The sequence below is a fragment of the Miniopterus natalensis genome, chromosome 4 (assembly GCF_054644295.1).
Source record: "Miniopterus natalensis isolate mMinNat1 chromosome 4, mMinNat1.hap1, whole genome shotgun sequence".
In the NCBI taxonomy this organism is placed as follows: domain Eukaryota; kingdom Metazoa; phylum Chordata; class Mammalia; order Chiroptera; family Miniopteridae; genus Miniopterus; species Miniopterus natalensis.
The window spans coordinates 99,082,185-99,110,049 of record NC_142084.1 but is presented as its reverse complement, the minus strand read 5'-3'; the positions used below and the strand labels follow the sequence as shown (position 1 = coordinate 99,110,049).

Genomic DNA, 27,865 nt, shown 5'->3' with positions numbered 1-27,865 from the left:
ATACTCACGGTACATCTGGCAGATTCCGTCAAGGACGTATACAGCACTCTTACAGCCCGATAATAAGATGACAAGCAATCCAATTTAAAAACGGGCAAAAGACTCTGAAAAGACCCTTCACAAAAAAGACACGTGGATATGAAATAAGCACGTGCCTGAGAAGACGGTCAGCATCCTTCGTCACCAGAAAATGGGACTGAAGGCCACAGTGAAGACCACTGCACACCCACCAGAATGGCTGAAGTCGGGAGCCTGAGAAAGGCTGCCAGGATTGCTCAGCTAACAAAGGCTGGCATCCAACTTGCCACCACTCTCGCCCACACTCTGAAAAAGCCAGCTGCCATACTGTATGGTGCTCCATGGAGAGGCCCACAGGCCAGAGCAGAGGGAGGCCCCTGCCCGGCGGCTCACGAGGAAGCTGGAAGGGGCAGTTTGATCCAGATACAACACGGGAAACCGTCCTTTCTGGAACCCAGTGTTTCTCAAAGAATTAGGAGGTGCTCCTCTAAAAAACCCCTTGTTGCCCAGCTGGCCTGGCTTAGCGGTTGAGCGTCGACCTAGGATCCAGGAGATCGAGGTTTGATTCCTGCTCAGGGAACACGCCGGGGTTGCGGGCTTGGTCCCCAGTGCGGGGCGTGCAGGAGGCAGCCGATTAATGACTCTCATTGTGGATGTGTCTATCTCTCCCTTCCTCTCTCTGAAAATCAATAAAGATATATTTTTAAAAATAATAAATAAAAAACCTTTGTTTGTTTCCAGGTGGTTATAAAGAGTAAGTGTGTTTTTACTTTTAATAGCATCAATGTGATCCAGAATTAGGATGGAGATAACTTATTAATTATAGATGCATATTTGGGGCCAAAACGGGGAGGCCCCCGGAGGCTACAATTAGCATCCCCTCTCCCATTCTCCTTCTCCAAGACGAGAGCTTCCAATACAGGGAGGCAGTTCAGGAACTCACGTGCCCCTCAGAAAGGCCGCTGCCTAGGTGAGCTGGCAGAGTGGCAAAGGGCAGAACGAGAATCAGACGGAGCCCAGGCTCCCTGGAAGCTGACTCCACGCAACACCAAAGCAACTCTCCGGGAGGAAGGGTGGGGAACGCGGCTCTCCTCCGCCTGCCTCTGCTCCTGCGCTGAAGTCATGCCCCAAGGGAACAACAGGAGAGGATGCCATTAATAAATTTACTTCTACTTTCTTTTCAATGGTGCTGAAAAGTATATGCAAATCCAGCCATAATTAGGTCTAAAAATTCCATTTCATGGAGTAATCAGACTTCAAAAAACTCAATTTTAGTTTTAATCAGATTTCAACAAGGATATTAAGTCCATTTCGTTTAGAAAGGGGGAAACTGTGAATTTAACACAAAATGTATTCAAGCTTAGCCCTGGGAGATAATTAAATAAAATTAATTTGGCAAGGGTTGTCAGTAAATGGAAGCGCTCCAAACCGTGACTGAGTCTGACAGAACCAACGCGGCCCTCACTGTACAGACAGACACGAGGCTCAACACCCCGAGAGGAGGGAGTGGTGCCTGTCCACGCGCAGAGACGACCCTGACGCAACCCTGAGTCAGGAAGCCGGGAGCCTGGGAGAAGGGATGCGGCAAGGCCCACACCCTCAGGAAGGCAGGGAGGGGACTGAGGCCGACCGGGCTGCAGGGAGGTCCACAGATGTCAAGTCTCCACTCCAGCACAGGCGGCTGACGCCAGGCCCCACTCAGCTCCCTCACTGGCCCAGCCCCCAGGGGATGAGACAAGGCGCCCCAGCCCAGCTCTGGCAGCCCACCACCTCACGGAAAGGCCGTCTTCCTTCCCAGAAGGGTCCCCACACTCCTGCTCTGATCCCCAAGCCCGTCCCTCTCAGCAACCTGTCCCTCTCAGCACTGTAACACAACAATGCTGTCGGTGTCGGTGCGGGACCACACTTATCTCGTTCTCATGGCATCTCCTACTCGGTGCCTGCCATGCAGTAATCGCTCAACACACACCTGTTAAATGGAACAGATATGACCTCACACCTGTTCCTATGTGAGAACTCTCAGCTGCCAGGAAAAAGACAAGACAGACATGAGCATATCTCAAACCTGGGAGCCAATCGGTAAGGGCCTCATCCTGCATCCTTAACTTGAGAGTAAGGAAGCCTCACATGCCTCCAGGCCCCGCAGTAAGACTCACTGTACAATGGCAACCCAGCAGAACAGGTGCTGAACCCGAGACTCAGACACTCAATAAAGCACTCAGTTCACTTCCCCTGCCCTCAAACGAGGTGACATGCTATGACCAGATTCTCCCAAACCAGAAATGAAGAAAGAAAGAGATCATCAGGATCCCATGTTTACAGACAGCCACTAGGGAAGAGAAAGCAGGGCTCTGAGTTGGTTGGCCGGCCCCATACCCTGGAGCAGGGCCAACACACCTAGTTTAGAAATCAAGTGTGACAGGGACACGGCCACACCCCTCACTCCCACACTGTCTGTGGCAGTTTTCCCACAGGGTCACCGAGGGTCCTGGTGTGTCCTGGACAGCCTCAGTTTTAGCCGGGAGAATCCCATCATCAGGCCAAAAGGGAGGCTGCCCTGGTCTATGCTACAAGGCAGAGCTGAGTGCTTGCAACAGAGACCTGATGGGCCATAAGGCCCTAACTTTTACTACCTGACTTTATAGAAAAACTTGCCAGCCTTTACCCCATGTACATCCTATCACAGGTACACGCTGTTAAGTCAAAAACAAAATCTAGCCTAGAAAATGGATGAAACAAGAGAAAATACACTGTCTGTTCCCGAAAGTCCTTGCACCCTAAGACTTGAGGTTAGGTAGTATGGTAGCGACCCCTGCTGGGCCATCTAGGACACCGCAGCTAAGCTCTAGTAAACAACAAAAAACGCCCATATCAAAATACCAGTGGCTAACAGCTACAAGTGACTCTTCTCAATTTAGTAAAAAATAAATCTAATTTTTCCATAGAGACCAATTTAAAAAATGAGCTTTGACTCAAAGGAACCTACTCTCAAGCCAGCAGTAGGCTACAATGACCTATTCTAAAAGATGAGCGATACCACATTTTGTAACCACAATCCTAATAAAAGAAACAATGCTCCCAAACTAACTGCAGTGAAATACAGAAAAGCAGAAGCCAGAGAGAGCAAGCGGGAAAACAGAAAATTGTGTCTAAATGACCTCCACATAGACTCATAAACAATTCCTATCAGCTCAAAAGCAGACAAACAGCAGTGCTCTGAAAAATTATGAGGTAGAAATCGCTTGCCCCATCCCCCACTGTGGGAGGACTGATTGGTTCCATGAAACTGTAGAGTAGTTTGCACATAATAAAAAATTAATTGCTAATCTTCTAACTCAGCCGCCTCCACGAACAAGATAGTATTGTGTTGCTGTCTCAGAAGTTAAATCTTCCTCTCCCAAGTAATTACTGTCTCACGCTATGTCGTAGAGCCTCCCCCACTGAAGAGCAAATCCAAGAGCCCACAGAAGGTGCCCAGCCCGAGCACGCGGAGGTCAGCCCCAGCAGGCTGGCAGGCCCTCCCTGCTAGAGTTCAGCTGGGAGCCATCGGGCCTTAAAGAGCTGCCATCAGCTGATGGGCTTCCTACGCGTGTATGTGCCTCGTGCTACTAGGCTAAATGGATGGGCAACTCCCCAAGAGAAGCCTGTGAGTGCCAGCAGCAGGCTGATCAGCTCACAAAGACGCAGGACCCAGCTGCATGGCACCATGTGGCTAGCCAGATGGACGAAGCTTATGGAAAGTAGAGCCCACCATGTGCCAGCAATCTAACAAGGTCACTACAAATTCGCCAGATGACCTTGGCCAGTGAGCCCCTCTTGGAATCTCTGGTCCCTCCTCTGCCAAGTGGAGGTAACTCCCTGCTTCATCCAGAGCTGGGAAGGAGGGAGAGTGAGACAGTGAGTATGAATGGGTTTTGCAAGCTCTAGAACAGTTCTCCAGGGCGACCACAGCCTGGAACAGAGCTGTCCTGTCAGCCAGGTGAAGGCCTCTTCAGAGCAGGAACTGTCCTTAAGCAAACAAGCTCTGCAGCCTCTTATCAGCCACCACTGTCCAGAGCAGAGAAAACATCTGGCCATCTGCCCACCATCATTATTCAAACCCAGCAAAAACACAACCAAGGCTTGTTTCCAACTAAGTAAGATGCTCCCAGAAAATGCTGCGGTAACATCTCCAGCCTCCCCAGCCTAAAGAGGCTCCCACTTTGTTGTCACTGTGTAAGGCTGTCTGTCCACACACTGTGAGGTCGGAAGCCGCGTTATGTAACTCCATATCCCCACAGCCAGCCTGAGGTCTGGCAGATGGTCGGTCCTCAAATAAATGTGCAAAGAATAATGAATGCTGTTTCCCCAAATCACAGTTCTATCAACAGATGACTGGGGTCAGGAGGGAACAGAGGAAATGGAAGGAGAGACTGGAAGGAGCCTGGCCTTGAACAGACACCTTCACAAGTCTGAAGGCTTCAAGCAGGGAGAGCCACTACCTGTATCCACTCTGATCACCCCTACAACTTGACTGACACTCTGACCCTTTGCTCATGGGCACCGGCCTATCCAAGGCCCAAGGCCCTGCCTCCGTAAATTCAGGAGAAGAAAGAGGCCCACAAGCTGTGGGTATGCCCCACCTGTCACCTGCAGGATGAAATCCAAACTCCTCAGCATGACCCAAAACACCGTCAGGATCTGATCCCTGCCACTTCTCCACTCTGCCACCCCTGCCCCATGTATTCTGCCTAGAACCATCTGGAACTACGTGGCATCTCTCAGCACGCCCAGTCCCTCCCGCTTGTGTCTTTACACAGGCTGCTTCCCCTGCCTGGAACATGCTCCCAGCCTCAGGTCAAGAGCCACCTGCTCCAGGAGCCATGCCCAACACACCTGGTACTGGCTCCACTAGGTCTGAGAGTACTCAGAAAGGCCCTGCTACTGTAGCCGCACCCTGGGAGAACAGAGACCACATCACACTGGCGTCGGGAGGGGCAGTCACCCGGACAGCGAGCCACTTCCATCCTCAACAGGAAGAGGCTCTACCTTCGGGTACAGTAGGAAGGAGGATCTTCTCCTCGCCCGGCAACCATTCAGCCAATGAAAAGCCACTAAACTTCCAACTCCCCGTTTCCTCCAACTTTACAACTGCCCCTCTGCACTCCCCCTTCCTCCTAAGGAACATTCCTGTCCTCTGTCTTCTGGACTTGCACCATGAAACCACAAGTCCCAAATTGCAATTCTTTGTTGTTCTGGATAAACCCATTTTTCTGGAAAAATAGCAGGCTCTTTCTTTGTTTAAAGTCAATAATCTCCAGCACCAAGCACAGTGCCGGGCATACTGTAAATGCTCGGGAAATGTTCACATAGGAACAAAAGGAAAAAAGAAAAGTCAGTAAGAGGTACATGAGGCAATGGGAAGAAGCCAGGCCTGGCTGCAGACCCCGTGCCACTCTGAAGAGACACCAGCCTCTATCCCCTTTCCTCTCTGGTCTCTTCCTAGCAAGAGGGTCAGGTCCTCCATCAATAAAGCGCACTAGGGCTGTCTCGCAGCTGCCGTATACGGCAGTAAGCATTCAGAAATGCTGGCTCCCTCGCCCCTTCAGAGACTAGCACCCAACGTTCATCTCTACAACCATCTATTTCAAGAAGTCCTTTCTGATGAAGCCGAACCACCGCCCACGCACCCAGACACCCTGCTTGGCACAACTCCCAGATCAGATCACAGAGCCAAGCCTGAAGGACAGGGGCTTGTTTCCTTGTCAGGGCTGCTTCCCAAGCCTCGCAAAGAAGGGGAGTTTTCAGTCCTGCTCGTTTCAGGGGCCCCATGGTTGGCTGCGGGTTTTTCACAGGCTGCACAGTGCCCCATGGCCCAGCCCACGTCTCACCAACTTCCCGTGGGGTCTTCTCGGGTCAGAGGCCTTCAAGCATGTGGAAAGAAGGCTGAACCCAGGCCTGGCAGTCACATGTACAAACACGCACATGCATACTTCAGTCCCTCGGAAATCCTCCTCATTTAAGAGAACCCTAAGAGCTGCAGGCTGAGAGCTGAGTCAGCGCTTTCAAGATTACCAGAGGAAACTAACCAATACCAGGTGTTTGCTAAAAACACAGAACCCATTAGTGCTTCATCGTCTTCCCTCTCAAGTCTCAAAGCCTAAGTCTTGGAATGTCACTGCCACAGCCCCACCAGTGCAAGGTTCAGCACCCTCCCCCCGAGCAGGGCTCACTGGCTCTCTGTGACCCACCCTGACCCCTCTGGCACCTCTCCCTTCAAAGACACAGGTGACAGAACAGGCAGGAAGGTTTCTATCCAGACTAAACACAGGTAGACCCAAAGAAAGTCGACGGCCCACCTCCCAGGAAGTGCAGGGCCCGATGTGTGTCCCGAAGCGGACTATGTCATAGCCGGTAAGCCACTTCAACAGTCATCAGTGAAGACAAACCTCCCAGCATGGCCCCAGTGCCACTTAGGCTGATGGGACACTGGCTGTCCTCCTCATCTCCCGGCCTGTGTCCCCTCTCCTGCCCTGGGGTACTCTTCTCCTCTCCTGCCCCACAGCCTAGGCAGAAACCCTCCTCTCTTCACCACTTAACGCCACCCTTCAGATTTCAGCCCAAGATGCCGTCCTCCGGGAAGCCTGCCTGCTGTAACCCAGCACCCCTTCCCCGAGGTGAGGCCCCCTTGAAAGCTCCCACAACAAAGGCCCCTCTCTCCTGGCCCCAGATGCCTCATCACACTTCTTCATGTGACACTTTCAAGAGCATGCACTTCCCACGAGGGCAAGGGCCACGTGCCAGGGTGGCTGCGCCCAGCGCACAGCCACTGCTCTGTAAGGCCCAGGCTCAGCCAGGCCTCCCCAGCACACATTCTACTCACAGGATCCCCAAGACGAGTCTGATGGGACAGACACTGGGGACCTCAGCAGGAGGCCCACCACCAACTCAGACTGACATGGTACAACTTCTAGCAGAGGCTTTTGGGGCCGTTCTGCAGGCAAGAGATCAAAAAAACACTCTGCCCACAGAGGAGATAGAACTATTGATCCATAAAAGGTAGGCTTCCTGAGAAAAGGCCTCATTTTGGTGGTGTTAATGAAGAAGTCATCAAAGCACACAGCCTGGAATCAGGTTTACTTCCCCAGAAGAGGAGCTGATGGCACGAAATGAAGAAGAGGGAATAAGACAGTTTACCCAGTCGTCCACCTAGGCTCGCTCTGCTCAAAGTTCAGCACAGTCATGTCCTCCCGTAACAAACGGCCATGAGTGCAGCGTGCTCAGGGAGCTCTGTGAGCCCTTCCAGGGAAGCACTGGACCCACAGGTGGCCTTGGGGAGTCCCCAAACTCAGAGGTAAGGGCAGTCTCCTGCACTGGCCCCAAACTCAGCAACAGCCATACAGCAAAATACACAGCGCCTTCAGAGCCGGGCTCTGCTGTCATGTGACGGCGCAGAGCACACAGAGCAAGCTGCAGGAAGCGCACTACGCGCACTACGCACTGTGCACACACAGCTGGGGTGCGGGGGCCTGGCACACGTCTGAGATAAACAAACCAAATGCCATAACGCTGGTGGCCTCTGGAAGGGAGACTAGTGGCTGGAGGGGCAGGAGGAGGACTCCTCCCCGTCTCGCTGTCATGTCTCTGAATGCTGAGCTGTGAATGTATTGCATAGTCCTCAGAGGTCATCATGCTCAAATGCTGGGCTCCTAAGACGGGGTCTAAGCTGCCCAAAGCTGCAGAAGCCAGAAGGCGCAGAGACAAGACTCAAAGCCAAGACCTGGTCCCCACTACAGGTCCTCAGGATCGGAGCGTCAGAAGCAGCAGCAGTCTCTAAACAGGCCAGACAGCCACGCCCTCTCCAGCCCCAGCAATGGCCAGGCCTGGGAGCTCTCCCCAGGAAATGCAAACAGCCGATTTCCACCCACAAGCCCACACAGAAAGCAGAGGGACAGCATCCACCAGAGGCCAGCTGCTCCTCCGGCACCACCTCCCGGCCCTCCACCCTGAGTCTCTCTACACTGTGACTTGAGGAGGGGCCGGCTCAGACAGCAATTTTTAGTGCACCCACCTCCTGACAGGACAGCTGGCCACTTCCAGGACGGGCATTCACACAGCTCAATGCCCCTGCCCCAGTGAAGCAGATGAATCAGACTCACCCAAGGGCTTGAAGGAGGGCGGACAAGGAGCTAAGCCTGGACCCAGCACCCGCAGACACTGAGAAGTACTGGAGGCAGCAAGGAAGAAGCCGGCAACTTTGCAAAGCTATTACTGGAGTCTGGCAGAGTGTCTCCCAGAGTGCACGTCTCTGTCACATTCCCCACAATGCCGGAAAGCCCACAGCCATGGCTTGCTCTGAGAACACAGTCAGATGGGGTCTCACACAACCCCGCCTGCCCAATCCCCCAGAACAAACCCGCAGGGATCAGAGGGCAGCAGCGAGCCTGTCGTCAGCTGCTCCTGCACGCCTCGCTGCACGAGTCCACTGCAGCCAGTGGGCAGCGGCCGGCCAACATCGCTGCACTCACACCTGAAACCTCTGTGGTGTGGGACAAGGGCTGCTCCCGAGCCCGAGGTGGGGCTGCAGCTGAAGAGTGACAGCCCGCGGGGAGCGCTCTGCTACACTTGGTTTCTAATTCCCACAGGACACAACAGTGTGGGTAACACAGGGCCTCATCACAACAGCCAAGCCACCTGAGAGGCCCCACCCCAAGCCACCACTAACCAGACACAACTGCACAAAAACAAAGCAGTCACGATACCCTCACTCACTCACCAGAGTTTGTAAGAAACCCCTGGACAACAGGGGCAGGGGCTCTCAAGGACAGGGCCTACTCTCAACCCCCAAGTCTTCAGACTGAGGAGGACCAGTGAAGAACACCAACACAACCTCCGAGGCAGAAAGCAGCAGGGACTGAGCCATCAGGACGAGCTGCTGTCTAAAGGACACCAGTGAAGGCTTAGGAATAACTGCCCTTGTTGTTGGCCTCCTGAGGGTGTAAAGAGCTGGAAACCGTTCCAAAGTCCCAGGCTCTGCCGCCACACCCCTGGGGGGCCACGCCTGGCAGATGCGCAGGCCTGAGGGAGAGCCCTGTGGTGGAAGGCCCTCTCCAGACCCAGGCTCCGTGAGAACAGCTCCTGGAGAACCAATGAGTGACTAAATAAATGAACAACAGAAAAGCACATGGCTGAGACGCCCAGGCATCAGCCTGAAGACCAGAGGGAAGGGCCAGGCTCACAAGCACCCAAAAGGTAGAACCCTTCTCCCTCATCCTTCACGTCTAAAGAAAACCAACCAAGGCCAATTAAAAGGGGCCAAGATGCTTGACAGCTCACCACCTTCCCAAGCACCAACAGCGCTTCTTGTACTGATCAACCCAATACCTGGGTCATTAGAAATCGCCAACACAGTAACGGGGTAATGCAAGTGTCCAGGAAGGTCAATAAGACCCTTTCTAAGCAGGAAATTATGCATTTCCCCTCACTGGCCTCCTAACTGGCCTCACCCATCAGGGGAAGCTTGTCCCCAAAGTTGTCATCTGGCCAGCCTACAAAGACTTTTGGGAAATGTCCAGGTCAGCACTTGGTGGTGCCCAGCTTTCACTCCAGGTGATGGTCAGCAGTTTGCAGGGGGAAGGGGCTGGCAGGCTTCAGAGCCAGCAAAACCCGCCTGCCTTCCAGCCTCCCCTGCCCAGCATCCTCTGCAGCCCTCGAGCCCATCAAACTGTATTCACACTGACAGGTATAACTATGTCCCCCAGCCTGACTGAAACCAGGCCAGACCCAGGCACAAAGGGACAGGGAAGGAGCCCAATTACAGAGGCATTCCTGCCACAAGCCAGCTGGTTCCTCTATGAAATTAGGGGCTTGACAGCAGAGGGACTCAACACGCATCCCATGCTCCCTGATTAAGGCCCTCACCGGTATAAATTGCTAAGTATACTTTTAAAAAGCCCACCCACTGGAGGGCCCTGCCCTCCCTGCTCCAGGTAATTTCACTCTGAGAACCTCTGAAACTTTGAAAGCACACAGCCCAAAGCAGGTGACAATGCTCACACACTATGATGGAGATGGGAGGAAGCATGTTTCTGGGGGGCAATTAGGCACTGTCAATCAATTTCTAAGACAGATATCTTCTGAGTATAAATTTTACTTCTAAGAATTTATCCAACCAATCCAGCACTGCTTATTGAAAAAATAAACACCCACTGGAAACCACTTACATGCCCAGCAGGGGGCTGAGGGACAGCAGGGCTCATCCACACTACAGAACGCCGTGTGCTCTCCCTCCTAACTCAGCACAGCCACCAGCGCCACTGCTGAAACACTGTTGGAAACCAGGTGGGCACGCAAGATGCAGAGCAACGTTACAGAATGAGCACCGACAGAGACACACAGAAGCTCATGGTGCACCCACATTCCAGAAAGACGCACAGGAGTTACGAGGCATTGCCTAGAAGGATGGACAGGGGTGAGGGCAATCTCAGCTGGCTGCCAACCTCTGGGGGCAGCCCTCAGACCCATTCTCCGAGAAGGCCACCCCCAGGCATAACTACAGCGTGTGACAGGGGCCAGGGAGCTGACAGGGCCCACTCGGTGAGGCGAGATGGGAAGACCACCTTCCATCTCTCTTCTGTGAGGCCTGTCGCCATGCACTAGCTTCACTGTCTCTATCAACCACATGCAATGACTGCCCTTCTGCAGCCACACCTGCCATCCCTGCAGTAACTGCCCCCAGTCCCCGAGGTCCAGGCAAACTGGAAGATGGAGCCTGGGCTTCTTTCAGCTGCCCACGGACCTTTGACAAGCTCAAGAGATGGGTTCCTCCCCAGAATGAAGGCTTTAAAAAGCATCCATCCCCTCCTGACTCCTCCAAGCCACATCTGAGGCCTTTCCTTCCCATCACAGCTCATGACCACAGTGACTATCATGGCTCACAGCCCAGCTTGACCGAGGGGTGAGGCATGTACAAGGGTGCAGACCTGTGTAGTCACCACCATCACTGAGTCAAAGTGCACCTGCAAGTGTCCCCTCCGGCCCTAACCATACCCCAGCCTGAGACTTGAAGAGACACTCATCTGCTTTCTTGTCAATTTTGACAAGAAAATGGCAATTTTGACATTTTTAAAATGTCAAGCAAACGGCACTGTATAGTAAGAACTCATTGTGCTGGCCTTCTTTCAGTCAGCAAGAGATGCATTCGCCTTTTTCTGCAACATCAGCTGTCTGTCCCTTTCTACTGCTGAGCAGAATTCCACTGTGGGGCTATGCCACAGTCCACATGGCCACTCACCCACCGACGGATGTTTCCGGCACCTCTGTGTCTTAGCTGCTATGGCACAGCCACTGGGAGCGCACCGATGAGTCTTTGTGAGGCCCAGGGAAAGGCCTGGGCGCGGACCTGCTGGGTCACACTGTAACCGGCGCACGCTTCCCAGAGTGGCTGTGCCTGGAGACTGCGGCTGCTCCACCGCCGCGGTATTAACTCGTATTCCGATGATAATAGTGCGAGCACCTTTCCTGTCCTTGTTTACCATTCCTGTTTTCTTTTGTAAATGTATTTGTTCAAAGTCTCTTGCCCACTTTTAAAAATCTGGTCCTCTTCTTACTGAGGTGAAAGAATTCCTCCCAGCCCCCAGATACAAGTCCTCAGGCACACGTATGCACTGCACATGTCTCCTCCTGGCCCATGGCCTGCCTTTTATTTTCCCTAAGTCTTTTGAGGGCAAAGGTTTTAAATTTTGATGAAGTCTAACTTACCCATTTTTTCCATTCATGGGTCATGTTCTTTGTGCCCCAGGAACTCTGCCAAACTGAAGCTCCAGAAGCTTCAGTTTTCACCCTGAGGTCTGCACCCCACTGAGGCAAGTTCTGTGCCGAGGACCAGGCCCCTGCATGTGGGCACCGGCTGTTGAAAGGTTTCAGCACCGTTTGTTGAAAAGACCCTCCCACTGCATTATCTTATCACCTCTGACGAACATCAATCGACTACATTCATGGGTTGTTCCTGAACTTTCCCTTCTGTCCCACTGATGAGCAGGTCTCTCCCAACCCGGTCACCACGGTCCCAATTAAAACAGTCACAGCGTGTCCTGAAATCAGCCCCTGTAAGCTCTGTAACTCATTCTCTGTGAAAATGTTACAGCCATTCTAGGTCCTTCTCATTTCTACAGAAATTTTAGAATCAGTTTGTTGATTTCTACCAAAAAGCCTGCTGGGACTTCAATTGGGACTGCACTGAATACATGGAACAATTTCAGCAAACTGACATCCTGACAATGCTGAGTCTTCCAACCCATAAACATGGTACCTTCCTCCATTTACTTATATTACTAGAGTATCTTTCATTTCCCTCAGCAACTACTTATAGTTTTCAGTGTACGGGTCTTACACATTTTGTTCATTTATCCCCAAGGACTTCATGCTTTTAATGCTATTGTAAATGGTACGTACTTCCAAGGGTTTGCTGCCAGAATATAGAAATTAAACCAATTTATGTATATTGTCCTGCTAAATTCACTTAGTTCTAGTGGCTTTTTATCGATTCTTTGGGATTTTCTGCATAAATAATTTTATCATCTCCAAACAAAGGCAGGTTATTTCTTCCTTCCCAGTCTGCATCCTTTCCTTTCTTCTCCTACCCGTGGCACTGGCTCAGGCCTCCGACACTGCCCAGGAGTGTGTGTACGGACAGCCTCGCTCACCGCGTGCTGGGGGAGCACTCATCTCCCACCAGCATTTCATGCTGTAGTTTTACAAATGCTTCTTCTGCATCTATTGAGATGACAATGTTTTCTCCTTTATTCCACTAAAAGAGTAAGTTGCATTAATTGATTTTCTGAGGATGAGCAGGGGCGAACTGTCCTCTACTTTTCTGTCAGCCTCTCTCTATTCCTTTTCTCCAGTGCCCCCACGTCCTGCCTGGGTAGGCACAGACACATCAATGTGCCTCCTGGTGCCCACTTGCATTCAGTATCTTCAAATCATTGCTCTGACAGGCCACACTGCTCAGGGGCGCGGCCCAGCACCTCACAGTTCTCCACACACCTTCGCTCCCTCCACACTGCTGCTAATCCCTCAGGCCCCCTTTCAAAACCCTGGGATAGGATATCCGAACACCAAACTCACCTGCCCTCCTCCCCACATCAGAACCCGCTGGAGCACACAGGCCCATGCTCGGCATTCCCTCACACCCATGACTCTCAAGGTGTGAGGCCCAAACTACCTCGGACACACATGACCTGTGTGCTGGAGACAGGTGTTAGGCATCACCAAGGGTAGACAAGCTTCTTTGGCAGATGAGGGGCTTGGCTAAAGGGACTTCCCTACAGGTTTACAGTGACTACCCACCAGCCAACTCGCCCGCCCACCAGTATCCCTGGGACATAAGGAATCCCAAACTGAGAGAGTAGCCACTGTCCTGCACTGCTGAGCCTATTTCTTCGTGGACTCTTTGGGAGTTTTGGTCTCTCCAGGTGTTAGAACTGATCTCTGTTCGGACCTATGAGACCACTGAGCCTCCACGAACCCAGGAGAAGCTGCCATCCCATCCACAGAGGAGCACCCACGCAGAGAACACTGGGTCTAAATACCAAAAACTCACAGACCCCTGGGGTTTAAGGATAGTAAAGTGGCTAGTCAAGAGCAGAGTAGGTGGCCCAGTCAGCGTGGTTCAGTTGGTTAAACACTGTCCTGTGTACCAAAAGGCCACCAGTTCAATTCCTGATCAGGGCACATACCTGAGTTGTGGGTTTGATCCCGGGTCTGGGTGAGTGCGGGAAGCAACGGATCAATGTTTCTCTCTCTCTCTCTCCCCCTCTCCCTTCCTCTCTCTCTCAAATCAATAAAAACATATTAAAAAAAGAACAGAGCTGGCTGTCCACCCAAAGGCAGGCAGGAACTGTCAGACCGCAGACCACCCCCACTCCTGTGCAACCAAACCTGATTCTGGCAAGGAAGTGCCATGGGGGATCGGCAGTGGGCCAGGAGGAGCCAGGGGGCTAAATCCCCGGGGGGCCCCAGTGCAGCTCCAGGGACCAGGTGGCTCCCAAGGTCATTGGGAGCCAGGATCACCAAGGGGGGGGGTGCCACCTAGTGGTGACAGCTCTCAAAAACCCACAGAGGTACAGCACACAGGCCAGAGCCTGGGGTCGTGACATGCCCCAAAGGAGTGGTCTCCGTCCCAAAGTTATGGCAATGCCTTCACCTAAAGGCTGAACAGACTCAGCCCCAACAGGCCAGGCCAAAATGCCCTCCAGCCCCTCAAGCTTCTGCTTCCAGGGTATCTCCTGGACACCAACATACTGCCATCAGTTCAAGCTGGCTGAACACGCTTCAGGGTAGTGGGTCCCTGAACTAGCATGCAAAGTCATGTGTCTACCCGCACCCACATGCAAACGTGTACTGTCATGAGGAGAAAGTCTGTGACTTTCATCACACTCTCAGAGAGACCTATGGCCCCTGCTGAGAGACCATGTTCTAGAAAAGTTCCTCCATTTACAAATGTGGACACAAAGGCATAAAGGAGACCACACCACACACAGGAGCCTATCAGGCTAGACAGACGTCTACCCACCTTCGCAGGGTCTGAGAAAGCCCCACTGCCATCCCTGCTGCACTGAACCCCATGAGGGTGATGAGGGGTGTCCAGCTGAGAACCACTCCTGGCAGATCCACCTCCCACCACCCAGACAGCATCACCCTCAGAACATACACCTCCAGGAACAGTGCCTGTCTCCCCCTCTGACGTCCCTCATGCAGACACCCCACACCACAGAAGTAGCCCCCAACGTTTCCCTGTGTCCTGTACCCCTCTGCCATTTCCCACCTCCATACTCAATGCCAATAAATAAGGACTCTCTGCTCAGAAATCTCTAAGTGCCCCCAAAGTAGCAAAAAGATAGCCAGCCCCCTCCTCATAGTATTCAAGGTCACTCTAAGACTCGAGTCCAGCACTGATCCACTGGGCCTGGGTTCAGCCCAGGAATCTGCATTTGTGTCAAACTCCCAGGTGATTCTAGTGATGGCCACACTCACAGCACAGGTCTGAGACCCACTGCCTATTACACAACACAAGTACCCCCTTAAGTGGAACATAAGTTGCAGAGGTTAAGGCCTACCCCAAATGCCCCAGTAGGAACAGGAAAGGTGCGGCGATGCGGAGGTCCCCAAGGAGCCCTGGAAGTGGCCCAGACACAACCCACCACAGAGCACATGGAAGAAAACCTGCCCTTCTGGAGGGGCAGGCAGTCTTGCAGGTTAAGGCAGTTCTGAGTGCACAGTCGTGTTCGACTCCATGAGCACCAAGAGCAAAGCACTGCTTTCCCTTCCCAGCAACAGGAGAACTGGACCAAGGGATCAAGGAGCAGCTGCCCTTTCCATCCTGGCAATGGAACCCTGTGCCTGCCTGGCCGAGACAGTGCGCTGTGTGCGGACCTGCTGGCTCGAACTGACGCTGAATGCTGGAGGCACACTGGGCACTCAAACTCTCCAGCAGGCTGGTCTGGTCAGGCCCACATGGGCCTCTGATCTCCTGCACAAGAGAGAAGTCACGGAGGTTTCTCTTCTGATGAGTATACCTGGGGGCAGGAGGGAAGCTTTCTGGTGAGTTAATAAGCCCAGAGAACAGGAGGAAGCACAAGACATTTAGGCCCTGCTGGGGCTGCCCAATGTGAGTCTGGGTTCTGCAGGTGAAGTTCAAGAGGAAACAGCAGCCTGTCTGTCCTCTGTGACTCAAAGACACAGAGGGGAAATGAAGAGGCATTTTCAAGTGACGGACAACTGCAGTCAATAATGCCAGTGGGAACAGCTGCAGGCTCCAGAACCAGCAGTCCACCGGTGTAATTACGGGACAGGTCTTTAAGTAAGGTTCTCAACCTTGGGCCCAGTCTCCAGGAAAGACGACTAAGAAACTAAGGCCTTAAAATCATACAAGCAGATAAAAAGATCATACACCACAACCAAGTGGGATTTATTATGGGGATGCAAGGCTGGTATAACACACAAATCAATAAATGTGATGCATCACAAAAACAAATTGAAAGACAAAAATCACATGACCATATCAATAGATACCAAAAAAGCATTCGACAAAATCCAGCACCCATTTCTGATGATAACTCTCAGCAAAGTGGGAACGGAGGGATCATACCTCAACATAATACAGGCCATATATGACAGACCTACAGCCAACATCATACTCATCGGGCAAAAACTAAAACCATTTCCATTACAAACAGGAATAAGACAGGGATGTCCACTTTCACCACTCTTACTGAACATAGTACTGAAAGTCCTTGCCACAGCCATCAGACAGGAAGAAAACATAAAAGGCATCCAAATTGTAAAGGAGGAAATAAAACTGTCATTATTTGAAGATGACATGATATTGTGCATAGAACCCTACAGACTCCATCAATATTGTACACAGAAAACCCTACAGACTCCATCAATATTGTACACAGAAAACCCTAAAGACTCCATCAATATTGTACATAGAAAACCCTAAAGACTCCATCAAAGTACTACTAGATTTGATAAACGAATTTGGCAAGGTAGCTGGATACAAAATCAACATCCGGAAATCAACACATTATTATACACCAACAATGAACTTTCAGAAAGAGAAACTAAAAAAAATACCATTTACCAGTGCAACTAAAAAAATAAGATACCTAGGAATAAACTTATCCAAGGATGTAAAAGACCTGCACTCGGAAAACTACGTGACACTGAAAAAAGAAACAGAGGAAGATTTAAACAAGTGGAAGAATATACCATGTTCATGGATTGGAAGAATTAACATCATTAAAATGTCCATACAACCCAAAGCAATCTATAAATTCAATGCAATTCCTATTAAAATACCAACAGCATATTTCACAGAGCTAGAACAAACATTTCAAAAATTTATATGGAACCAAAAAAGACCCCTAATAGCCTCAGCCATCTTGAGAAAGAAGAACAGAGTTGGAGGAATCACTTTGCCAGACATCAAACTGTATTACAAAGCCACTGTAATCAAAACGGCCTGGTATTGGTACAACAACAGGCATATAGATCAATGGAACAGAACTGAGACCCCAGAAATAGACCCACGCCATTATGGTCAGTTAATATTTGACAAAGGAGGCAAGAGCATACAATGGAGTAAAGACAGTCTCTTCAATAGAGACTGGGAAAATTGGATACATGCAAAAAAATGAAACTAGACCACCAACTCTCACCATACACAAAAATAAACTCAAAATAGATAAAAGACTTAAACGTAAGTCACAAAGCCATAAAAATCCTGGAAGAAAACAGGCAGTAAAGTCACAGACATCCCACGTAGTAGAATTTTCACTGATACATCTCCTAGGGCAAGAGAAACAAAAGAAAAATAAACATATAGAACTACATCAAACTAAAAAAGCTTCTGCACAGCAAAAGAAAACAGCCTCAAAATACAAAGGAAACCCAAGGTCTGGGAAAACATATTTCCTAAGGATGCTTCTGATAAGGGGCTAATTTGCAAAGTGTACAAAGAACTCATACTACTCAGCAAGAGGAAGACAAACAACCCAATTAAGAAATGGGCAAAGGACTTAAATAGACACTTCTCCAAAGAGGACATACGGATGGCCAAGAGACACATAAGAAAATGCTCAACATCGCTAATCATCAAAGATGCAAATTAAAACCACAATGAGGTATCACTTCACACCTGTCAGAATGGCTGCCATCAACAAATCAACAAATGACATGTGCTTTGAGGGTGTGGAGAAAGGGGAACCCTGGGAAACTGCTGGTGGGAATGCAGACTGGTGTAACCACTATGGAAACCAGTATGGAGGTTCCTCAAAAAATTAAAAAAGGAGCTGCCGTTTGACCCAGTGATTCCACTCCTAGGAATGTATCCTAAGAATCCTGAAACACTGATCAGAAAGAATATATGCACCCCTATGTTCATAGCAGCACAATTTACAATAGCTAAGGTCTGGAAACAGCCCAAGTGTCCATCAGTAGATGAGTGAATAAAAAAGCTGTGGGAAATATACACCATGGAATACTACGCAGCTGTAAAAAAGAAGGATCTCGTACCCTTTGGGACAGTATGGATGGACCTGGGGAATATTATGCTAAGAGAAATAAGCCAGGCAGTGAAAGACAAACATCACATGATCTCACTTATATGTGGAATCTAAAGAACTTAATAACTGATAAACAGAATAGATTCAATGACATGGAAGCATAGATGAGACTAACAAATGTCAGAGGGATGGAGGAGGGTGGGTGGGTGGAGGGGGAGAGAGTAACCAAAGAATTTATATGCATATATGCACAATCCAAGGACACGGACAATAGTGGTGAGAGGGACTAGGGAGGGGGAGGGGATGCGGTGGAATGGGTCATTGGGGAGAAAAAGGGACATCTGTAATATTTTAAACAAAAAATAAAATAAATTTTTTAAAAAATCATACAAGCATATAAAACAACAAAAGGCCCTTTAACACCACAGGCCCATGACCCAAGCTCCAAGGACTAATCCAGAATGATCAACCTTCTACCACCACCCCAGACTGGAGCAGCCAGGCAATGACAAAGCAGCTGAGGTAAGCAGTCTGCAGGAGGTTCCAGGGGCCCAGGGGCAGCAGCAGTGGAGCAACGCTGGAGAAAGGGGCAGTGCCCCTGAAGGACAGGTGGGATAAAAATGCCCGCCCTGCCCATCCTACCCATCAGAGCACAAGAAGCCCAGCTTGGCCCCTCAGCTCTGCACCCGGGAGGGCCGTCCAACAGCCCCAGCCACTACCCCACTCTGCACCCTGCCACACTTGCTGGCACTAGGTTGACACAGAGAACCTGGGGAGGCATAACAACAATCCTGTTACAGCATTTTCCCTTTTTACCCCTAAAAAGTCCACCGCCACGCATCAAAGTACCTAACAGGAATGACTTCCTCCAGAAGCAACTACTTCCTCAGCACGTACAAGAGAAAGTCCTTTAACACAGCCCCACAATGCAGGCCAAATACCTGCCACTCCCTGGCTGTGAATATGCAGACTTGCTTTCCAGCATGTCATTCACTGAGAACTCCCTGTATCCTATGCTAGTGAGCTTGCCCATTCCCTCCGCAGTACGCGGATGGGGCCAGGACAGAGAGAGAACAAAGGGCGGCCTGTGAGGACAGGCTGCCGGGGGCAGACTTCACGCCATGGCCCACTGGTGAGCAGTCTTGGTGAGCTAAGCCACCTTGGGCAGGAAGAGCTGCGGAAGCTGCCCCAAGTGTCCGCCCTGCCCCACCTGCGTTTCCACATGACTTTACGTAGACCTGGGCAGGGAGGGTGCTAATTTCCTGAGCTGCCTGAGGAAGAAACTCAGTAGCCACTGCAGGGCCTCTGCTGGGTGCGCGGAGGCAGGGCCCATTCTGTCAAAGGCACTAACTGCACAGAAAGGGGGGACGCCAAGGCACCCGCATCTTCCACCTACCTGATGCTCAGGCCCGTGGTCTGGTCCAGTCTCTCCCAGCTTTGCAGCTTCGCCAGCAGCCTCTGGAAAGACACGGAGGGTAGAGCACAGAGCACTGTGCCCCATCATCTCCTGCACAAGGACTCTACAGCCCTCCTGCTGTCTCCCACCCACTGATGCCAAGCCAAGTCCCCACGACACTCACAGCGATGCTGACGGCGGTGTCCTCATGCCTTAGAGGAGCCCGCCCTTGTCTGAGCTAAAGCACAGAAATGCTCCAGGTCTGCTCCAAAGCAGACTGGTTACCCCCAACAGCTGAAGTTATGCTGCATGCTTAGCACTTCGTTCGTTCTTGGTCCCGTCCCGTACATTCTGTAAGAGCCCAGCAGGACTGTAGGTGGGGCAGAAAACAGCCTGCCGGACGGTCCTGCAGTCATCTGAGCCCACAAGGGCCTGCTGCCTCTCACCCCTATCTTCCAGGTGCTCTCAGGACACCCAGCCATAGGGCAGATGAACCAAGCCCTAGAACCAAATTCCTCCCCCCTGATATGGCCAACCAGGCCCCAGGACCCCACAGCAGGAGGGAGCCAGCCTTGCGAACAGGTGGTGGTAGCATCCACGCCTGCCCAGCACAGCCCACAGGCTGGCCTGCCCTTGTGTTTTACACACCCGCCCCTAACTGACCCATACTCCAGGAAACACTTTAAGTCTCACTGCTCCTCTAGAATGTAACCGTGAGGACAGACTCTGTGCCTCTGGCCTCCTGTCACCTTCGCCTGGAGCCAGCACAGTGTTCTGAACGCATTCAATCCATCACTCAAGTATCTTATGAGCCCATATTAGTGCCACACGTGACTTGGTTAGTACTTTCATCACTACAGCCAATGCTGTTATTCCTCATCATATAGGTGAACAGAGAGGTTAAGTAACTTGCCCAGGGTCACATAGCCAGCAAGCATCCACGGCAGGATTTTAAACTAGGCATTACGATTCTAGAGCCAAAGTCTTAACCAATTTCAAAAAAACTTTGTCCAGAGAAGAAACTGCTCAGCTCCAGAGCTGTCTTTTCAGGCTAAGTTCCTACAAGAGCCAGCATCTGAGAGAGGAGCTCTGTCCATGTCCCGTGATGCCTCAAGCTGGCCATAGACCTCCTCATGGGCTAAGGTCCCTGTCCAGCTACAGAGGGCTCAAGGACCCAACAGGACTCAGTGGTATGAGGACTCTTAAAAGGAGAGCACTCTGCACCATTCTTATCAGACTCTGGAAACGACTGGGGAGTGGTGACACGGTTTGTGCTGGTGAACCAGAGAGGTGAGGTGACAAAGCACAACCATGGGGAAGCCGCGCAGAAGGACAGGAAGGCCCTGGGTCAGAAGCCAAGAGGCCTAGGTTTTGGTCCAAACTCATGAGCACTAGGCAAGCTTCTGGGAACCTCAGTCTCATCTGCCCAGAGGAAAACTGGGATGTTTTCAGCACTAACATCCTACAATCATCTCTATGCTGTACCACAAAATGCCACCTGTGATCCCAACAGCAGACACAAGGACAAAATACTTAGCACAGGTGCCCCTTCAAGTCTAGGAACAGCGGCAATGTTTCTTTCAGGTCTCACACATCTGCAATGTTTCTTTCAGATACCATTTGTTTCAGTTTTCCTATTGCCACTGCACGGCTGAGAACAGCACAGATTTACTCCCTCAGAGCCCTGTAATTCAGAAGTCTGACCACGCTGGCCTCCTAGACTAAAATCAAGGTGGCGGCAGGCAGGGCTGCACTCCTTCCAGAGGCTCTACAGGAAAAATCCATTTCTTCTCCTTTTCCAGTTTCTAGAGGTGCCCACAGTCCTTGGCTCATGGCCCCTTCCTCCATCTTCAGTGCCGCCATCAGCAGGTGAAATCCTTCTGACAATTGCTCTGACCCCCCCCTTGCACGCATAAGTACCTGTGATCACACTGGCCCACCTGGATAACCCAGGGGAGTCAATCTACCCCAGGCCAACTGATCAGCACCCTTAGTTCCCCTCTGCCACCTAAGATAACAGATTCACAGTTCTGGGGACTAAGTCATAGCCACCTTTGGGGGCCAGTATCCTACCACCACACCAGCACAGCAGCTTCCTTAGTTTAGGTGACCAACTGGAACGTAGGACTGAAACACCCAGAGTCCTCTAGACAGCCAGGGCTAGAAACAGCTCACCAGCTCAGGCCCTCACCTCCTTCTCCAGCTCCAGGTCAACCAAATTTTCCTGCATCTTCTCCTGACGGCTCAGCTTCCGCTGCAGCCCCTCCACTTCTTCCCTGAGCAGCCCGTTGGTCTCTCGCATCTCCCTGAGAGGGATAAAAATAAAGTCACTCAAACAACCACATATCCTAGGAATGAGTCCGGGATCCCCAGGAGCACTGGGCTGCATACTGGCATACCCAAGATCTAACTCATGGAGGCTCCCTGCCCACCCCACCACCATGCCCGCCTCACCGCAGGTAGGCATTCTCTTCCTTCAGCTGCTTCAGCTCCCGCTCCATCTTGGGCAATCGCACCAGCTCAGACTTCATGTTCTTCACAATCACAGAATCCTGCTCCTGCAGGAACAGCTTCTGCTCCAAATCCTGAGTAAGACCAGGGACAGAGAGGAGAAAATCATGAACACCAAGCTGCCCCAGGGCTTCAGAGACCTCCATGGCCCTGGCCCTCTCCTCCAGAAACCCTGTCCTGCCTACACCGCCTGTGCCTCATGCTAGTCCTCAGGGTTCACTTCCAGGCAGTGCCCACAGTGTAGCACAGGCTAGTGTTATGCTGCTGTGCTGTGCTGCCCTCAAGGGCAGGAACCTAAGACACATCTGGCTCAAGGACACTCAGCAAAGGCTCCCTGAACAAAAAGACCAGTAAAACATCCCACTCCTCCCATGTGCGATCTACTTCCACTGCTCTAACACACACGTAACCAAGCCTTTTCCACAGGGAGGACAGCCTTTTCTTTACAATCTCTAGTCCCCTTGGGACACAATGGAGACAACTGGCATCCATTAATGACAAGTCACAAAACAGGCTAAGAGTATGAGACCAGGACCAAATCAGTCAGTCATTCAACAAATACCAGCACTACACTGACACTAACAGGACCCATCTCTGTACTAGGTACTGAGTCAAATAGTGGGGCCAGGATGACACAGAAAACAGGTGAGGTCTGAGTCTGGTGGAAAAGACAGGCATCAGGCAGTGCTGGCAAGTAAAGTGAAATGGGCCAAGGGCTGCAGACAGGAGGATGAGGGGCAGGAAAGAGATGATGGGGGACACACAAAGTCGTGAGGGTGGGGGAGGAAGGCTGGGGAGGAGGGACAGGTAGGCACAGTAGGTAGAGAGAACATCCTGTGAAAGACCAGACGCGAGAGGGAGCAGGGAGTCTAGGAAGTGACAGGGTGAGCACAGCTGGAGAGGGGAGCGGACAGGACAGAGCAGGGGGCAGCAGGAGCGGATCATGAGGCAGGCAGAGTACGGATGTCACTCTCAAGGTGGAGGACAGCCATCCCAGGGACCTGTCGCTGCCTCCCTGGCAGGGGCCTCGCTCGGTGCAGCAGCACGACCTGAACGTGACTCAAGCCGCCCTGCACTGAGGCCCATCGCGTGCGAGCTGGGCGCCTCTCCAAGCTGCCTACCACCTTCCCAGCTCGCACCCCCTCGACTGTCACACGTGCTGTCTTCCTTGTGTGCATGTTTTCGGTCTTCATCCTGGGAGCAGAATGCATCTCCTATTCACTGTGGCATCCCTAGCAGCTAGCACAAGCCTCGCACATGCGAAGATGATCAGTGTAAACGGCACAATGGGCACAGGCAGCAACTTCCCCCAAACCCCACTGAGCACGCCCCAGCTCAGAAACACCCACGGGGAAGAAGGTAAAACCACCACTGTGACACCTACCACACAGCCAGGGACTGAAACAGAGCTGGAGTGACTCACCTTGATCCTCTGCTCCTGGTCTGCCCTTGTTTCTTGGCTGGCCTGGAGTTCCTGAATCTTCTGATCGGCTTCCTGACATTTTCTATTAGGAGAAAAGTGGATCACATGCAGAATGTGGTATGTGGTGAGGCCAACAATCCCCCTTATCCTAAAGCTCTCCAGTGATGATGTGTACACACACCTACACACATGTATACACATGCATGCATGCACACATACTTGTAGGCACATGCACTCGCACACACACCCAGCCACACACTTCCTTCAGGGACAGCCCCAGAATCCGGACTCTAGCCCCTGCCAGTGCCTCCAGGGCCTGGCTCATCAGGACAGGCTGGGGGGTGAGCCCAAACCACCTGCCAGACCCTCTCCGGCTGCAGCAGCCCAGTTCTCCAGCCCCACATCTCCTCACATTGCAGCTCTGGCTGCTGGCCCTGGTACAGCCACAGCAGGGGCCCATTCCTAACTGACCTGACTCCGCCAAGTGGCCAGAACTCTCCCTAGACAACATCTGTGAAGATAAAGGCCAAATTCTTTGGGAGAGTATTCCGCCTTCTGACCTCACCTCTGAAGTTGTTTCAATTTCCATGCCTTTGCTCAGAATGCTGTCTTCTGGGAATGTCCTTTACCACCCATCTCCCACCGGCCGCAGATGTCCACCATAGCCTTTAAAACCAAGCTCCAATGCAACACCTTCTCCAAAGCTCCCTCCATGGCTGTGCCCTCTTCTTGTTCTCAGGATATTTAAAGTGACACTCTGTTCTGAACTTACAGTTCCCAGGCTCAGAGGCCTCAGGGTCTGTCCCCAAGAGCCTATAGGTGGGGAGGGCGGCACCTAAAGGGCACCTGTAGAGCCTCAGGGCTTTAGTACATACAACATTCGTGGAGGCTGGGTACGTACACCACAGAGGGCCAGGACAAGCCTGTGGTTTCCTGTGTGTGGTCTCCCACACAGTTAACAAGGGAACATCCAGCATAGCACATGCTCCGTAGGCTACAGGTGTGCAGGCTCCTCACTCACTCACCTACGCTGCAGGTCCAGCTGCTCCTGCAGCTCCTGCTTCTCAGACTCCAGGCCCTTCACCTGCATCTCCTGGTTCATTACACTCCACTGCAGTTCCGAGATCCTGTTCTTTAATTCGCTGATGGTCTAAAAGCAGAGCAGGACAGACAGCCATCCACTGAGGCCACTGGTGCACAGATGCATGTGAGCCTCCCAAACACAAAAGGTCAGACAAACACCCTAACCAGAGCCTGCCCCTCCTATCCCACTCCTGAGGGCAGGGACAGAGCCATCTGCTCCTTTAGACAACATGACCAGACACCACCCACAACCTAGCCCCAGAGCACAAGCACAAGTGCACCTTGTATTTCCCATGAGCCAACAGGAGAGGCTGGGTCATGGTGACAATGGCCTCAGGAGCAAGAACTGCTGCTGGCCAAGACAGGCCCTAGTCTCATGCCCCAATGACAGCCCTTCCCACAAAGTGTCAACACACCCCACATCCTGTCAGTCACCCTGGACCCTCACTGGTCCCTGGCGTGCTCTGCACAACCCTCCCTCCACACCTTGCTCCCGCCTCTCAGCCTGGAATTCTTTCCCTAACCCCTACACCATGCTACCACTCCAGCTTTGTGCTAAAGATGCCACCTGTGAGCCACAGCCAGGTGCCCTCCCACCCCAAGAAGCTGGAATGGGAGACGGAGGCTGTCATCAAAATGAAAAGTCACACAGAATGAAGAGGAGCTGCCAGAATGCCAGAGACTGAAGCACTCCCAGGCAGGAAGTGGTCCCAAAGGAAAACCGAAGCCTAGGGAGGTGTCCCAGAGCACAGCCTGGTCCAGGACAGTGCGCCCACTTTGCATACTGCACCCACCAGGCAGCCTTACAGCCATGGCACTGCCCTGTGGCTGTCCCAGGGGGAGAAAGCATGCCAGTCACACCAACGGGAAAGACCAGACTACTCAGAAGCATCATGTATATATATTTTTTTAATTGAATTCAAAGAGAGGAAGGGAGACTGAGAGAGACAGAAACATCAATGATGAGAGTCATTGATTAGCTTCCTCCTGCACACCCCCTACTGGGGATTGAGCCCCACAACCCGGGGCCAATCTGAGCATGTGCCCTGACTGGGAATCAAACCGTGATCTCCTGGATCATAGGTTGATGCTCAACCGCTGAGCCGTATGGGCAGGTGCATCATGTAAAGTAACGTGGAGAAGTTGCCACATCAGCCCCTGGGAGCCAGAGGTCACTCCGAGGGATCCTACAAGCAAGGTGAGAAAACGGACTGATGGCTCAGCACAGTGAGTGGCAGCCCCTGAGCACCCTCACAGACAAGGAGGCCACCGCACTCATGCACCAGTCCAACCCGGGACCACTTAAAGGGCTGGCACTGCCACCGCACGTCCTCCAAGGAGGCTGGCGGGCTGGCACAGGCCTGCGTCCCCCACTGCACTCACCTGCATGGTTTGCTTTATTACAACAGCAACTACCAATCTGGGAACCACACCGAGTGAAGGCATTAAAAATATGCTCAACAATGAGCACGTCCTTTGGAGAAGCCATCCTAAACTCGATAAATGCGCACGGCACCAGCACTGTGCGGGTGCAGGGTCAGACAGGTGCTGTGGGAAAGCCAGGCCATCCACGAGATTTCCGAGGAGTGGCGAGCAGAGCCAGGGCACATGACAACAGGACACAGTGGGGGGTGCGGGTGTAGTTCTGCACTGAGTGACTGGGAAGACTTCTCTGAGGAGATGACAAGTAAGAGAAGCGACATGCATGGCCCCACGTCTCAAACGGCCAAGACCTCCGCCACAGAGGGCCCCACTCGGCATCCTCTTTGCAACTTCTGTGGTAAGGGTCTGCCCCTCTGCCCATCACTGCACAGTGTGCAGGACTAGCCTCCCCAGGCATCCCGGGGGGGGGGGGGGGCACAGGCAAGCACGCCAAGGGCAGGAGGGGAACTCTTCTTGAAGCCAATCCCGGCCCCTCTCCTGCCCACATCCACGTCAGAAGACAGATGTACAAACAACCTTAACATACTGGGCTGCCAAGGCAAGAATAACCCAGGCCTGCTTCCAAAGCTGTCACGGGAGACAGAACACCAGTGATCCCTGCCCCCCAGGCAGCTCTTCATCGTTTTCCTTGCAGCACCTGTAATCCTGAGCAGCTCAGCAAAGGGAAAGGAAAGGCAGAAGAGTCTAATTTCCACCAGCATCAACATTTGGGCTGTTTCAAAAATGTATACAGCCTTCAGTTGAAGACATAAGGACACTACAGTTCATTTACCTCTGGTTTCAAAGGTGCTCTCAGATGCTAATAGACAGACAGACAGACACACACACACAGACACACACACACACCACTAACAATCAAAGAAATGCAAATCCAGAGGCAACTACCTACATCTTCTGGAGGAAAAAACAAAAGAAAACACAAGAATTTCCAGAAAACTGCACCATCCATGACAGGTGAGACCCAGTGGAACTAGAACACTCACATGGGTGTTAGCACAACACAGCAGCTGGTGGGCAGCAAGAACCACAGGTAGCTGTAACTGGGCCCTTATAACCTCTCTCCAAGGACTCACTCCAAATAAAACAATTCACAAGAAGCAAAAAAGTGGCATGCATGAAGCTATCTGCTACATACCGTCTACCATGGTGTGTGTGTAAAAAACCAAAACATTTGAACATGACAAAAGAACAGTTTCACCAACCGTTAAATATTATAATTACAAAGACTAAAAGGTGTCTGCCCAGCTGGCGTGGCTCAGCGGTTGAGCATCAACCTAGGATCCAGGAGATCGCGGTTCGACTCCCTGTCAGGGCACATGCCCGGGTTATGGGCTCGAGCCCCAGTTGGGGGCGTGCAGGAGGCAGCCGGTCAAAGACTCTTGACATAAATGTTTCCATCTCTCTCTCTCCCTCTCCCTTCCTCTCTCCGAAACCAATAAAATACATTTAAAAAAAAAAAAGTTTTCAGCTTATTCACTGAAAACCACAGAATGGAAAATTAGTATCTTTGCTATGATAACAATGGAAAAAAGTGAAGGCGCAGCAGTGAAAAAGCCCTGCGGGGCCCTGGCCCCTCACCTCGCCGGCCTCGGCCAGGCCATCCTCCTTCTCCTGCAGCCTCCTGTTGGCGGCGTCCAGGCTCTGCTTACACTGCCTATTGCGCTCCAGCTGCTCCTTCATTTTCTCCTCCGCCTCCGCCTCGCGGTCCTGAAGCTGCCGAATTCGTGTCAGGAGCTCTTGGTTCCGGTCCACCTCACGCTGCCCAAAGGGGGGGGACCTGGTAAGCTCTGGTCGGAGCAGGAAGGCCTCACTGTCCTCTTTCAGGCAAGGCCCCAGGCCCACAGAAGACCCAGCAGCTTTCAACTGATGGCACATGGGCCGCCATTACAACAAGCTGGCATACCCCAACGGGGCGAGGACAGGTGGCCTGCAGACAGGAAC

The 27,865-nt window shown here is 51.9% G+C and overlaps 1 protein-coding gene across 1 annotated transcript in view; it reads right to left on the bottom strand.

Moving 5' to 3' along the window:
* MAD1L1 (mitotic arrest deficient 1 like 1) overlaps positions 1-27,865 on the bottom strand; it is a 219,740-nt gene that overhangs the window by 184,843 nt on the left and 7,032 nt on the right. Inside the window, exons 4-9 of the mRNA XM_016212966.2 lie at positions 27,503-27,682; positions 24,424-24,548; positions 23,399-23,480; positions 21,919-22,049; positions 21,656-21,770; positions 19,465-19,526 (exon numbers count right to left, since the gene is read on the bottom strand). Coding sequence (XP_016068452.1) covers positions 19,465-19,526; positions 21,656-21,770; positions 21,919-22,049; positions 23,399-23,480; positions 24,424-24,548; positions 27,503-27,682 — 695 coding nt within the window. The remainder of the gene's footprint in view (positions 1-19,464; positions 19,527-21,655; positions 21,771-21,918; positions 22,050-23,398; positions 23,481-24,423; positions 24,549-27,502; positions 27,683-27,865) is intronic.